General features: G+C 45.5%; 1 protein-coding gene, 1 long non-coding RNA gene and 1 pseudogene across 6 annotated transcripts in view; 1 reads left to right on the top strand and 2 right to left on the bottom strand.

The window, feature by feature from the left end:
* The window catches only part of Cd80 (CD80 antigen), a 38,529-nt gene that overhangs the window by 1,677 nt on the left and 21,190 nt on the right, over positions 1-15,662 (bottom strand). The window contains exons 3-5 of one of the 5 annotated variants that reach the window (NM_001359898.1): positions 14,937-15,218; positions 11,549-11,662; positions 7,835-7,978 (exon numbers count right to left, since the gene is read on the bottom strand). In NM_001359898.1, coding sequence (NP_001346827.1) covers positions 7,881-7,978; positions 11,549-11,662; positions 14,937-15,218 — 494 coding nt within the window. In that variant the 3' untranslated portion in view covers positions 7,835-7,880. Of the gene's footprint in view, positions 1-7,046; positions 7,979-11,548; positions 11,663-14,723; positions 15,219-15,662 lie in introns of those variants that run through there. The other 4 variants (XM_006521737.4, NM_009855.2, XM_030248945.1 and 1 more) reach the window with 4 other exon arrangements.
* Ck-ps3 (creatine kinase pseudogene 3) lies at positions 9,686-11,100 on the bottom strand (annotated as a pseudogene).
* Gm41453 lies at positions 11,399-14,808 on the top strand. Its single transcript, XR_876066.2, has 3 exons — positions 11,399-11,729; positions 12,768-12,835; positions 12,959-14,808. It is a non-coding gene; the product is annotated as a predicted gene, 41453 (long non-coding RNA).

Here is a 15,662-nt window from a genome sequence, read left to right as displayed (position 1 = left end):
CAGGTACACCAAGCAACCACGTGTCGTTTAGTCTAGAAGATTATCGTCTACTGTGTGCGTGGTAAAGATCTCCGACATGGTTGCTTTTCTCTACGAGCTTGTAGTCTGGAAAAGGCTACAGGAAAATAAACCCAAGTAGTATGTAACGTACTAAAGTCGGTAGATGGAGCTACATGATCTCAGCAAGATGGCACAAAAGGCATGCGGAGAAAGTTGGACTTGTGACTTGGTTCTCAAGTACAGCAGATTGGCCAGAATACAGCTGGGTGTAAGTTGGGGAAACTTCATCACAGAACTGAAAGGGAGGAGCATTGTGGGAAGGCATTCCAAGGAGTGATATGTTTAAATGGAAATAGGAAAGGAATGTTGCTCCGGCAAATATACAGATAGGCAGAGCAGTGGTGGTCATCTAATTTGATTATTGGTTCGTTCGTTTTTCGCCTGTATGATGACTATAGTCTAGATGTAACGCTCTCCCAAAGGCTCTTATGTTAAAGGCTTGGTTACCAGTGGACGGTCAGGCTTGTGAGAAGCCACAGGAGTCTGAGGAGTTTGTCATAGTCCCACTGTGGTGGCATTGCTGGAGATGGTGAAAAGTAGGAAATGGGTCAGATTAGAGGAAGCAGGTCACTGGGGACCTTGCCTGGAGAGATGTCTCCTGCTCCCTGGAGAGAGCTGCACTGTCTCACAGTGGTGTTCTGCCTCACTACAGACCCACAACACTGCAAACAAAGACCTCACTCTAGTACAAAGAGCTCAGTCACACCATTCAGCCTCTGAGAAGCATAAAAGGAGATGCAAAGAGCTTACACACAGATTTTTTTTAATATAAGATGAAATAGTGATCCTCAAAAATAATAGGACATTGTTCATCAATTTCTATAATTTTTGTTTTGTTTTTAGCACAAGGTCTCACTATTGTAACCCTGCCTGTCCTGGAATTCACTGTGTAGATCAGGCTGGCCTTGAACTTCCAGAGATCCTCCTGCCTCTGCCTCCTGAGTGCTGGCATCACAGGTCTCGAGCTGTTTACCACCATATTCAGTTCAGCCTCAGATTTCAAAGCTCCATTGTTCTCTTTCATAGAAGACAAAGCTGATACACACTGACCACAGTTGTCACAGAAGTTAACACAGCATTCACTCCATTAACTGACAGAGCATTTAGGACTGCAGCAGTAACTGACCTACTTTATGTGTCGTCATAGGACTAAACCCAAATCTTAATGTTTTCCACTCTTTGGCATCGAGTTATTTCATATGAAGTGACTGGAAGCCACATCCTGAGGAATGATGGAGAGCGATGGATACTTTAACTCCAGAGAGTCAAAAGCTTTGAAGCTTCTCCTGCAGGCCCTGGGTTCTCTTCTGAGATTTTGAATGGGAAACAAACACGACAGGATAGTTTTAAATGAAGCTTGGCCCAGTGATTTATCAGTAGCATGAGTCATTAAGAGAGAACTCAAAGATACTGTTTGTACCCCAAAGTTGTGTTCCTCAGTAGTGATCGATGCCAGGAAAAGTGGGCATTCAGAAGAGGACCTTGGCCAAATGTCAGCCACTTCAGGAACTCAGATGAGTGTCTTATAGCAGAAAATACTGAGGACATCACCCCTGGGCCTAGGCCACCTCTCTGTAAGGGCACACAAATGGTAAGGCCAGCTCTCTGGAGCTCACACCCTCGGGCCTGGCTCCTTTGTGCCCCCACCACCAGGTGAGAGGACTAAGACAGACTGACTCCATGACAAGGAGGGTGTCTTAGTTTTGGGTTTTATTGCTGAGAAGAGACACCGTAACCCAAAGCAACTTTTTAAAACAAAAACAACAAAAAAATAACTTTATTGATTCTTTGTGAGTTTCACATCATGTACCCCAGTCCCACTCATCTCCCCGTCCCCTTGTATCTGCCCTCTGTCCTTGCAGCCTCACCCTCAGAATAATAAACACACACACACATTAAAAGCATAGAAAACATCTTGTCACAGTAGCTGTAGTGTGCCGGTCGCTGTGTGTCTCACAGCATACCCTTGAGTCCATACATCTTCACTTGTGAATGTTCACTGCGATGAGTGGTCTGGTTGAAGGCCTCTGACTTCTGTGACACCATCAATATTGGATCCTCACTAGGACTCCTCCCAGCAGCTTTGGATCAGCAGGACTGCCTCTTTCACATGCCCAACAGTTCACAGATGATATAGATTTAGGAGTGGGCCAACTCAAGGCCCTGGTCTGGGCCAGGGTGGGAGTTAACCTGGCCAGCCCATTGGCTCTCACTTATTTGCACCACCAGCTCCAGCTAAGCCACCCAGTGCTACCATTGGCAGGAGGCAGGGTCAGGTCTCCCACTCTCATGGCCTGAGTGCCAGCTCACTTGCACCCACACCTACTGTGCAGGGTCCACTTTCCCAAGTGACCAAGCTGGCAAGCTGGCAAGGGGCTGAACTAGCTCGTCTCTCCCACACTCAGGGCTAACTCACCTGTGCCTTTACCATCAGGGCCAGCTTCACTGTGTTGCCCGGGCAAAGTGTAGGGCCTGCTCTCCCGAATTAGGAACAGAGTTAGCTTTCCTTCTCTCGTGACATTTCAACTACTGAAGGTGGAGAGGGGCTAGGAGGCAGAGGACATCACCCCTGGGCCTAGGCCACCTCTCTGTAAGGGCACACAAATGGTAAGGCCAGCTCTCGGGAGCTCACACCCTCGGGCCTGGCTCCCTTGTGCCCCCACCACCAGGTGAGAGGACTAAGACAGACTGACTCCATGACAGGCTTCAAACTGGCAGGCCAGAAGACTAAGCCTAGATCTATTTCCTGGAACTGAAAATCCAGGCAAGTCAGTTACGGGGTGGGGGGGGTTAGGGGGGCAACCCCAGGCCATGGGCAGCCAATCAGAAACTGCCCCTCTATCAGAAGCTGCCCTGCCACCTGGCCTGAGGCAAGGGCAATGTGTCAGTAATAGTTTCCAGGCTTCCCCAGCAACAGTTTCTAGCCCCCACCCCTGCACCCCAGTTCTGGAATGCCCCTAGAGCCCTACCCAATCCCAAAAAACCCCACACCGTTAGAGATTGAGTCAACTAATTAAAATAAAGGTCACTTATCCCTCCCTAATATGCTTTAAATTGGGCCTGCGAGCTCAGCTGAGCGTCTCCATCTTGACAAATGGTAGACATGGTGAACTGCAGGAAAAAAAACACTCGTTACTTTTGCATACTATTTGAGTCGGGTATCATTCTTCAGCGAATCATAGACCCTTACATTTGGGCTCTCAACCAGGATTCGCTAGAGACCCCCAACCCAAATAGTGGAGTGTCTTTCCAGTCGACCCAGTTGTCCAGGCACCCAGTTGTCTTTCGTCTTGTCCATCTCTGTGTTTGTGTTTTGGGTTTAATCTGGGGGCCGAGTGGGACAAAGCAGATTCATATTTTGTCACCCGGCGAGGGGCAACTGACGATGCTCCTAATCCCCTACCAGGATCAGGAGAACTTGCTAGTTTTTATCTGATGTCTGAACCAGCTGTGGGTCTGTGAGCCTCCCATTCGCAGGGGGGAAGACTGACTGAGACAGCCTTTTGGTTTGTTTTTTGTTTTCCCCGTGGAATGTCCTTCTGTGTCTGTCTGTGTGTATTCTGTTTGTGCCTTTTGTCCTCTCGTACACATTTTTTTTTTTTTTGATTCCTAGGATGAGACAGGCGGAAAGCACCCCACTGGGCTTGGTCCTGAACTATTTGAAGGACTTTCTCCTTGTTGCAGAAGACTCAGGTCTGGTTGTTCATCTCCGCAAACTAACCATCTTTTGCAGGAATGAATGGCCCACCTATAAAGTCCGATGGCCTGAGGAGGAAGTGCTTATCTCCCCATCATTTACAGGGTTCAAGGCTGTAGTTTATGAGGCCAGGGGCCACATGACAATACCTGGTCGAGAAGCCCCATGTTTGGATGAGACCTTCTTTGTCACCAGCCTCGTCACTTCATTGCCCTTCTTTCTCTAAGGGAGGATCAGCCTTGGTGTCCTGCCTTGCTCCTGAGGAGGCTCTCTGTCCCACTCCTTATGTTCCTGCTCCTGCTGTCCTTTTCTTATTTACATGTTCTTGGTAGCTATTAAGTGAGAATAATGGGTAAGAAACCATCCCTAGAGATGGCGTCACTAACATGACCTTATCCCCAGGGAAACCAACGCTTTACTTTTTAAATCATTTACAAAACTATGATGATAGATAACTTTCCCAACAATAAAATTTCATATAACTACACATGTGTCATCGGAGGTGGATTTTGGTATATGGTAAAGAAAGCCTTAATTAGAAAGAATTAAAATAGTTTAAATTTATGCGTTGGAGATTTATAAAAATTAAAAATCAGCCATTAGATGTTGAATAATAATTGACCATATAGGGCTCGAAAGTTAGCTTAGAGGTTAAGAGCAATGACCGTAAAGATTTATTAACCTGATCTTGGAAGTATGCCACTAGCCTTGGATGATTGCCCCCACTGAATATATTCTTTTAGAATTGTTATATTTTGATGATTTACATTAACAATGATGTTACCTGTTTTGTTTCTGATTGTTTCACTGGATACAGTTTCTAAGAGATATTTTTGTGCTTTACTGTGCCAAATGATTTTTGTTGGTATTTGTGATTGTTTCACTAGATATAGCTTCCAAGAGATGTAATGTTTGGCTTTTTAATGTATAAAATCCCCTGCTTGAGAGCTGCAAAATACATTTAGATTGAAACTGCCTCTGTGTTTGTTTCTGTTTGTCATCACTGAATCCTTACGCACCTAGCCTCCAGGACCCTCATTCCAGGGACTCCCATACCCAACTGGGGTGGTCCGTGACAACACGGGGACTTTACATCTCTGGCTATGATCCAGGAGTCCTATTTACTGTCCAACTGCTCCAACATAGCCTTGTGAGACCCATGGTCCTCTTAGGCCCCAACAAGGCCCCAACTAGTGAGGATGAACCAGCCACACCCCTAACCTCTGCCTCTGCCCACCATCACTCCCTCATCAGGACCCACCACCCTTTCACTCCAGCGAGGTCTCACTTCATCTAACCAACCACTTCCTAAAACACTTCCACATCCTGCATTACCCACTTCATCACCTTCGTCAGGACCCCTGCAATTATTAGAAGCCTCTTTCTAGGCTCTTAAATCCTCCTGCCTGGGCTTAACACAGGACTGTTGGTTATGCTTAAACGCTCAGCACCCCCTCCCCCCAACTATGAAGGAATAGCTATCCCTGGAGACTATTCACACACTACAGATGGTATTCAATATAGTTGACAACAACCAGACAGAGATACACTGACCCTACAATCAATAACAGGACAGGGACTCTATGTCCCCGTGTTCTCTAGTGGCAATATGAACCACGGACATGGACATCAACAATGACCTCTGCTGCTGCATAGCCACAGAGCCAGACACGGCCCTCACTGGCAGCCTAGACAAGGACTGTAGCTGTGTGTATTATGAATGCTAATTATGTTCCCCCAAAACCTGCTTACACAGCATATCTGCACGTAGCTTCTGTGAACCTGCCCCCCAAACTGGTTCTGATTAGTAAATAAAGATGCCAACAGTCAACAGTTGGGGAGATCAGACAGAGGTGGGATTTTTAGGATGCCCAGGGTTGAGACTGGGAAGAGAGGAAGAAGGAAGAGATCAGCCATCCTGGGAGAGTATGGAGGAGAGGAGAGATGCTATGGCTGAGAAGAGGGCAGGACAGAGAGGCATGGCCACCATGTGAAGGAGCCAGGAGAGCACAGCCCAGAGTGCTGCCCAACCGGGTCTAGAGCAGCCAAGATAGAACATAGAACTTAGTAAGTAGTAACTCAGGATTAACCACATAGAGGTTAGGCAGTGGCCCAGCTATTGCGCTGCTTAAGGCAGATTAAAATATAAAGACTGTGTGTGTGTCTTTCATTCAGGAACCTAAACCACTGAGGCTGGTAGTGCACGCACCACTGGGATTTATTTGAAAGAACAAGAAGGGGTATGTGGGAGGATTTTTTAGGAATGAAAAAGAAGAAAAATAATGATGCTATTATAATCTAAAACCAATCAAATTTAACTGAAAACAAAAATGAAACTAAGATACATTCTTCTTATTCCAAAAGAGGAGGAGAACCAGGACACAATTACCATCAGATCAAAGCAGAACCACAGGTCACCAGTTAAAACACTCGGTGCTCGATGTCCTGGACTCTCATGATCTTCTGAGCTCCAAAGGGCTCGAGAAGCGTCTGTTTCTCTGTCTCTGCTCTCGGCAGCACATGAAGCATATTGGACAGGCTCAAGCCAGCTCCACTCTACTCCTGCCACTGTCCTTGGTCATTTCATGGGGCAAGGTGCTGGTATCTCCGTTATCTGAGGTCATCGCTGCCACGGAGCCTTCACCTTCGAAATTGGCCTCTCACAGAGCCAAGCATCAGCTGCTCTCTGTGACAGGCTTCTAAAACCAGTCCCCCATATGGGAGACTCTTTATGACCCACCATCTCATGGACCACAGCATTTGTGTGCTGAGCCCAGAGAAATGCTTCTCTGTAGATTTCACCTCAGTTATACGGGTCTCTTAATCACAGCTAATTTTTTAGCTCTAGCTAACCAGCATCAGTATAGCAAAGTGGTGATGATGGGCTTTTGTTAATGACAGCTGACTCTTAAGCCCCAGCAGGCAAGAGACCACATACTCTTAACACAAATATAACACACACACACACACACACACACACACACACACACGCATGCGACATGTAAAATGTATGAGAGACTCACACACTTCCTTTGAAACTTCACAAGCCAGGCCTTTGTCATTTGAGATTATCTCACAGTTCTTATTTTCCAAGCTCCACAGAACATTCCATTAAGGACTGAACATTAAGCATCAATAGATTTTCCAGAGTGTTTGTTTGTTTGTTTGTTTGTTTGTTTTTGTTTTTTCGAGACAGGGTTTCTCTGTGTAGCCCTGGCTGTCCTGGAACTCACTCAGTAAACCAGGCTGGCCTCGAACTCAGAAATCCTCCTGCCTCTGCCTCCCCTCCTAAGTGCTGAGATTAAAGGCATGCGCAACCACTACCCGGCACTTTTCCAGAGTTTTAAACACAGACAGAGACTTTCCCCACACAACGTGGTCAGGTTTGTCAGTATGACACCCCACTTCTGCTACCAATTCCTATCCTAGTTAGGTTTCTGTTACTGTGAGAAAGACAATTTGGGGGAGGAAAAGGTTTCCTTCACTTTATAGGGTAGAGTCCCTCCCCATCCCTGAGGTAAATCAGAGGAGCGGCTCCGGTAAGAAACAAAACAGGACAGAGAATGTTACTCACTAACTTGCTCCCCATCATTTGCTCAATACTCTCTTTTTATTTAATATTTATATTATTATCGTTTTTACATCCCAACCATAGTTTTCCCCACCCCCACCCCGTCCCCCTCCCTCCTCTCCTCCCAGGCCCTCTCCCCCACTTTTCCTCTGCCCCCACCCCATCCACTCTCCCACCACTTCTCTTCAGAAAAGGGCAGGCCTCCCACAGACACCAACCAAACATGACATATCAAGTTGCAGTAAGACTAGGCACCTCTCCTTTTAGTGACAGCTCTTTTTCTTATACCACCCAGGGTCACCTGCCCCTGCCCAGGGCTAGCACCACCCACAGTGGGCTCAGCCTTTCCACTTCAGTCATCAAGCAATCAAAGGCCCAGCAAACTTGCCCGTAGGCTTCCTGATGGAAAGAAATCCTCATTCAAGGCTTTCTCTTCCCAGTTAACTCTATCTTGTGTCAAGTTGTCCGAAAGATCAGCTAGCACGGTGCTGAAAGAAAGATTGTACCTCATGAGCCACATAATACCATGTATCCCACATGGACAGAGAAGAACTAAAGGAAGACGGTCTGTTCAGCTAATGCTTCTTCAGGCCCGAAGGTAAGGCTGTTGTTTGTTTCTCTGCTTGCCTCATTTCTTCTGAAACAGCTTCCTTGAAGATAAACATAAATTATAAAAACAAATGAAGAGTCCATAAATCATCATCATCAACACACACACACACACACATACATACACACACACCCACACACACCTGTTTTCCAGGGACATTTGGTAATTTCTGAAAGACATTTTGTTGTTCCTGTTGTTTGTTGAAAGACGCCGAGGAAGCAGAGGAACACCCCTTATATACTAGAATACTACTGGAACAGAGTATTATTCGGCCCAGTAATGTCAACACTAGTAGTGGTGAGGATGACAGACACTGAACTGGAGAGCAAGACTAGTAAATCATACCAGAAACACTATGAGCCCACTAAGCTTTGTATCCTACCCTTAAGGTGAGCCTCTCATAGCATAGTGTTATGGGGTCCTCTTGGATCCAACATAACTCAAAACCTCAAATCAGCGCAGAAAAGAAAAGCTCATTGCAACCAAGCCACGACTGATTGATTGATCAGGAATGCAGAACAGACTGGGGAGCTGAACTGCAGCCCCGAGACAGAATGCTATAGAGCTTTTAAGCATAAAAATCACAAGCCATCACCATCCATGCCAAGTGCATTTTCCAGCAACCATGGTTCAGGGATAGGGGTCCTCCCTGGGAACATTCCTTTGTGGTACATGTATTTTGTTCTCAATAGTCAGTTTGCTCAGTCGTGGGAAGGTGGCTTGCCCAGCAGTCACTTCTAACTTACCAACCAAGATGTCACTCATCCAGGGAGGTCTTGGGAACTTTGTTTGACTCCCTATTCTAAATGGAAGTTTTATTCAAAATGACTTCAGTTTGGTTCCTTCTTACAATAGTATCTGGTGACTTTTATCTGAACTTTAACCTTTTAAAAAAATTTTTTTTTCGGATGCTGAAGGTTATGAAGTTATAAAAAAAGGTTAAAGCGGATGTTGGTCTTCTAATTTTCATTTGCTCAGTGTATGTGACTCCTAGTCTAGTTGATAGCTTCAGGGTGATTATGGTCAGATGTCTGAAATAGAAATCTCTGTTTTAAAACCCATAGTGTCCTAGAAATCTCTTCTAACCAACTACTCCATCTTTGATACAAAAGTGCCTTTTGGGGAAATGAGGATTGGTAAAAAACACTTATTGCATCTAACTTATCAAGTCTTTTTTAAAAAATAACTTTATAAAGGATTTATTTATTTGATGTGTATCAGCACACTGTCACTGTGCTCAGACACACCAGAAGAGGGCTTCAGATCCCATTACAGATGGTTGTGAGCCACCATGTGGTTGCTTGGAGTTGAACTCAGGACCTCTGGAGGAGCAGTCAGTGTTCATAACCACTGAGCCATCTCTCCAGCGCAACTTATCAAGCCTTAATGACTTCTTCCAAAGAAAGACTCTTCTTTCAGACCTTGCCATGCTACCTATCCTCTGAATGCAAAGATTAGAGAATCAGTCAGCAGTAGAGATACTTTCAAAGTAGTCAGCAATCATTGGTGTCTCCAAGAAAATAGAAAGTTTTGGAAAACCAACAGGGATTAATCTCAGATGCATCCTTCCTTTTTGAAACAGGGTCTTGTCACAGTCTCAAAGTTTCTTTGTGACGCAGTCTTTCTGTTCTCCTGTTTCAGGCTCATGAGTGCAGAGATTGGAGATGTGTGCCACTCGAGTTAGCTTTCAGACTGGATCTTAAGAGCAACAACTTTTTTTTTTTTTTTTTTTTTTTTTTAGGGCAGGGTTTATTTCAGTGTCAGCAACAGCTTAGCCATCAAAAAATTAAACTCTACCCAGGGCGACAGAAGTCTCTACAACGAGGCTAAGGGCTCAGTCGCCAGGCGGCAAACATCAAGGGTGCATGGCGGGCACTGCCCGGGTAATAAGTTAGGAAGCAGCAGTCTGATGGTGGCGAGGACCAGCTTCACTTCTGGGCCGGCATGAGGTCGTCGATTGCCTGACCCTGCTCGAGCCGCTGCTCCATCTCAATGAGCAGTTTCACTCCGTCCACCACCATCTGCACCAGCTCCACCTCCGAGAAGCTCAGGCGGTCAGCATTGGAGACATCAAACACGCCACAGACAGCAGCGGAGTCCACGCCACCTGTGCCTCGCTTCTGAAGCCGCAGCCGATTGAGCACCTCCGAGAACTTCTCGTGCTTCCCCAGGTGGGGCAGCTTGATGTGCACACCTGCCCGCAGTCCGGTGCCCAGGTTGGAAGGGCGTGTGAGGATGTAGCCCAGGTGAGGGCTCCACATGAACTCATAGTTCTTGGACTTGAAGAGAGTTTCGATTTGAGTGAGGCCGGTGCAGAATCGGGTGAACACTTCCTTCATGTTGCCCCCCTTCTTCATGGAGATGACCCGCAGGTGGTCCTCCTCGTTGATCCACACCAGGAAAGTCTTATTGTCATTGTGCCATATGCCAGCAAGCATCCGGCCAGTCGCGGGCCATGCTGGAGGCCAGCAACAGAGGCGACACAGGCTTGTCGAAGAGGAAGTGGTCGTCAATGAGCTGCTGCTGCTCCGCCTCGGTCATGCTCTTGATCGCATAGAACCTGCCAGACAGGTCGCCATCTAGGCTGGACAGAGCTTCTACTGCCAGCTTCTCGATGGCGCGGCGCTCCCCGCGGCTGCAGTACGGGGTGGGGTGGGGGAGCGGGGGGGGGGTGTAAGACAGAAGCCGCGGATGCTGCGGCCTGTGCGCACCAACGAGCTCAGCACGTAGTTGGGGTCCAGGTCATTGCCACCCTGCAGGTTGTCTGGGTTGAGGTAGGTCTTGTGCTCATCACTGGGCTGGTAGCTGCCGTGCCGCTCCTCAATAATGGGGTCGAAGAGTTCCTTGAATACGTCGTAACTCTCCTTGTCGCCTGCCACTGCACCCACTGTCATGATGTACGGGTGGCCCGGATTGTCTACGCCAGTCTGAATGGCGTCGTCCAAAGTAAAGCCGCTCGGCGTGCAACTGTCACGAAGCTCGGCATACAGCTCGGGGGTCAGCACCTTGGCCATATGGTTGTTGTGGCTGCTCAGATCAGGGAATTCATCCTCGGCCGGGAAGCGCAGCTTCTGCGTATTATGGCTGTTGGAGAAGGGTATGGCGAAGGCAGCGGGCGGGATGCCTGTGCTTGCAGCTCCTGGCGCAGCGCAGAAGAACGACCGAGCAACAACTTCTTATCTTTGGAATTTGCATGTCTAGAAGAATGCTAGGCATACAGTAGGGGTCCAGGATATATATATTTTTAACAGTGAGTGGCCAGAACATGATGAGAACATTTTTTTAAAAAGATTTAATTATTGTATCTAAGTACCCTGTAGCTGTCTTCAGACGCACCAGAAGATGGCGCCAGATCTCATTACCAGGTGGTTGTTAGTCACCATGTGGTTGCTGGAATTTGAACTCAGGACCTTCGGAAGAGCAGTCAGTGCTCTTAACCACTGAGCCATCTCTCCAGCCCGAGAACTTTTTTTTTTTTTAAATCTGAAGTTGCCATAGATTTACTGTAAATATGAGCAGAGATTAGACTGATATACTGAAGATGTGCTGAGCCCTACTTACAGTGTCTGGTCTTCTAGGAACTGATCGTGATAATAAAAATGGTACTTACTGTGCTTACAGAAGCATTTGATGATGACAACGATGACGACGACTGTTATTACTGCGCCGAATCCTGCCCCAAAGAGCACAAGTGTGTTCTTGCTATCAGGAGGGTCTTCTGGGGCTGTGGAAAGAAAAGAATCGGTTGTGATGTGCTTCCTCCTGCTGGGTTCCCATCCTACACCTCTTCAGTATGTACCTGTGGAGAATCTTTTACTTTGCCAGATCATCTCATGGACACACAATTGCTAGCATTCCCTTGCACTGTCCTATATCCAACGATATAGATATTGCACACGAAAAAAAGTAAACTGAATTCTTGCACCTACCGAGCTAACTTGGCATGGGGAAGATTCTATGGAGAAAGCGTAAAAGCTAACTTGTCTTCTTGGCTCATTTCTGTGGCTGCTATGGCCAGGCCTTATCGATGTCATAATCTAGATATACCTACTTATTCTCCTCTAGCTCTGCTGTGCCTCCTCCCGTTCTCTTGCATGTTCTCCTCACGCCCTCCACCTTCACTCATGTTCCACACAGTGGCTGCCTTAAGGTTTGGGAGGTGCTCCACATTCTCTTTAAGATTGATTGATTGATTGATTGATTTTCCTTCCAGGTTTAAGTTTGGGGAGGGTTAGGAGAACTAAGAATGACTAAGAATTGGTATTAAGGGATCATTCTGGAAGTCACTTTTGTGGGCTAGCTTCTAATGAGCTTCTAGATTCATGAGGCGCAAAAGAGGGATACAAAGACTGCCGAAGCAGGAGGAGAAAGAGGTTGGTGTGTGTTGCTGCCATCCAGTTCTCCTCACTGGGGGCAACAGCTATGCCATTTATTTCTCAATCTTTCTGGGAATAGCAACATCTGACAGCGATACCTTTTGACAGGAATATTAGCAACACCACCTCTCTGGCTTCTCTGGAATGACTTACCAGAAATTATTGAACACTAACTCGTTTTCGATTTTCCCCATTACCAAGCCTCCTGGGTGAGGTTTGGCTTTCAGCTTATTTGAGCATTTGACACCACGGACTCCCTTGTCCTCGGTTTCTCTGCTTTGCACTCCTGTTTCAGCTTGTTACACTCATCTTTCTTTGCAGGAACGTCTTCCTCTTCTCAGCTTCTAAATGCCATTGATTCTGTAGTGTTTGTGTGGGCGTGGTCTGCCTTTATCATCTAACCCACACTCAAACCTTGAAAGGCCACCTCATTTCTAAATTTGAACATTACAGGTCTTATCTCATTTATGGACCCCAGATGTATTATAGATCCAGCTGCTGGCAAAATGGTTGGAAGCCAGGTGATAAAAACTAAATTGACTGTTTTCTTTCTTTTTTTTTTTTAACATTTATTTATTTATTTATTTATTTATTTATTTTTATTTTATGTGTATGGAATTTGCATATATGTCTGGGCACAACAGGACAGAAGAGGGCATCAGATTTCTCTGGGACTGGAGTTAGCCACCACGTGGGGGATGGAAATCAAGGACAGCTCCTCTGGAAGAGTAGCCGCGCTCCTACCTGCTGAGCCTCACTGTGTCCTTAAAGCACATCACCTGCTGCCCTCATGTACCACTGCGGTGAGTGGTACCCCTAGTCACCTCAGCGAGAGTGACACATTCTCCTTGTTCCCACCTCCCAGCGGGCTTCTGTGGACTTCCTATCATCTAGCAGAAGACTCCCGATTCCTAGCCCCACCCCCATCACCTGCCGGAGTTTGGATCTTTCTTACCTGCCTCCTACTAGCCTCCAAATGCATCTCACAAATGATCACTTGCCTTAACTCTGACTCCAAATGATGATGGCTGTCTGGTTAGTGAGATTTTCCTTAAAAGCTCTCCATTTACAAAAACAGACTCCATAAGTAGGCAAAGCAATCATACCTGGACCAAGCCTGACCTACCACTTGCTTTAAAATATAAAGTTCTAAATGGGATGCAGTGGCTCATGACTCTAATCCCAGAAGTAAGGAGGCTGAAGGTGGAAGACTATGAGCTCAAAGCCATCCTGGGCTGCATAATGAGACACCATGTGTGCACATGTTTGTGTGCATGGCAACAGAATCTGTATGACCTGAGAAGTCTAAAATACTATCTGAACTTTTTCTAAAACAGTTCCAGCAACTTTTGCTCTAAATTTCACATATACCCACATTCCAAAACAGCATCCAAAGTAAACTATAGTCAAGCTATGAATACATATCAAACTTAACATAAACCTCACCTTTAAAAATAATATAGAATTCATTAGTGATAGAGCTATAAAGTAAAAATAAGCCCTGAATGAATAAACAATTTTCACACTATGAGCCAAGACACTTTAAAATAAAATATTAGAATACATAAAACATGATTGAGATTTTGAGTTTTGAGTGTTGAAGTCATGCCAAACACAATTTGGTTTATGTTGGGGACCAATGTTTTCAGGAAATTTTCTTATTAGCTACAAAGGAAAATAGTTGAAAGACTCAATCTCAGATCTGAATGGGAAAATCACACACTAGACTGAACCCATAAGCCACCCTAAACTGCCTCAACTATAAAGAGGTAGGCATAAAGTGGCCAACAGTGCATATTTAATGCATGTGTCCCAAAGACTGTCACACAGCATTGCTTCTGTACTGTGCACATAGCTGTCCTTAGGATGGGGCTAAGATGGGAGGAGAGTCCTAGGTGCATCTCTGTATACTCAGCCATCCAAATTGGCTGTTCACTTTCATGATAACCTGCCATAGGTTTAAGATACATATAAAAGGAATCTGTCTTATTTTTTCACTTGTAGAGAAAGGGAACTTTACAAGCTTATTACCTGTACAGTAAATTTTTGACTCAAAATGACCTTGTTTTTTTTTCACCCTGGGCCTTGTTCTCAAAGACTTCTATCATATAACTTTACTGGTTTTTTTGCTTTGGATGAACCAGTAGGTGGGATCAAACCTAGGGCTTTGGATGTGTTGAGCCAGTGCTCTGCCCACATCCAGATTCAACCAGTAGTTCTAAAACCAAAAATCCACTCCAAAGAAGCCAATGATTTTGGTACCATGGGACCATTAGGAGCAGGTAACCTAAAGCAAAATGCCCAAGTGGGGGTTGGGGGAGAGAAGGGCAAAATTTAGTGTTTTCAAAAAGAGACATTACATAAATTGCAAAATGACTACAGATGGTTAGCAGTTCTTAGGCCTGCCTATAAAAGTTAGAATATTTATTAAAATAAAATAAAAGTAGTCTAGTAAGATCACTATTACATTTGTCCAGTGATGTAAATCATAATCACACATCCTGTATGTCTAAAATGATAAAAATCTCCATCAAAATCAATAAGTTCAATTCTAAAGTGGAGCTGTGGGGTTAGATTTCTAGGTCCTGTCTAGTAGGCACTTTCCAGCGTCATGTTGCTTACGTTTTTCCCAGGTGAAGTCCTCTGACACGTGAGCATCTCCATATTTAATGAGACACTTAATGGTGTGGTTGCGAGTCGTATTGAAATCTAGTTGGCTACTAATGGTGTACAATTCAGATTCAGGATCCTGGGAAATTGTCGTATTGATGCCAGGTAATTCTCTTCCATTTTCCAACCAAGAGAAGCGAGGCTTTGGGAAACCCCCGGAAGCAAAGCAGGTAATCCTTTTAGTGTCTGCAGATGGGTTTCCAGACTCAGTTATGTTGGGGGTAGAGAAGTCAGCTAGAGGTAGAACAAGCATACAGTTATACACGGGTACAGGTCTGCGTGCTTAGTTATATGTGAAATAAATGATCAAGGTTCAGTGAGACTGGCAAAATGAGATTGCATTTGCAAGACTCCATAAGTCATTGGTAAAAGAGCTGCTTTGAACTGACCATGCCGGTTGTCTCCCACCTTGAACGGGGTAGGAGCACAGAGAGATGGGTTTGTGTGGGAAATATTGATGTAATGCTTGCTATTGTAAGAGGAGAAAAGAAGGCTGATAGTATTTATCGAGTCCCTCCTAGTTATTTCTAGAAATCATTCTCTTTATGACAATCTTAGGACATTAGACTCCGATTTAGAAGGGTCAAGGACCGAGTGTGGTAGGACAGAAAGCTGAGACAGAAAGGTTGCTTGAGCTCTCCAAGTTTGGGGTCAGTCTGGAAAATAGAGTGAAGACCC

The sequence above is a fragment of the Mus musculus genome, chromosome 16 (assembly GCF_000001635.26).
Source record: "Mus musculus strain C57BL/6J chromosome 16, GRCm38.p6 C57BL/6J".
Lineage (NCBI taxonomy): Eukaryota > Metazoa > Chordata > Mammalia > Rodentia > Muridae > Mus > Mus musculus.
Note: the sequence above shows the minus strand (reverse complement) of the source record. Positions and strands in the feature narration are given on the sequence as shown.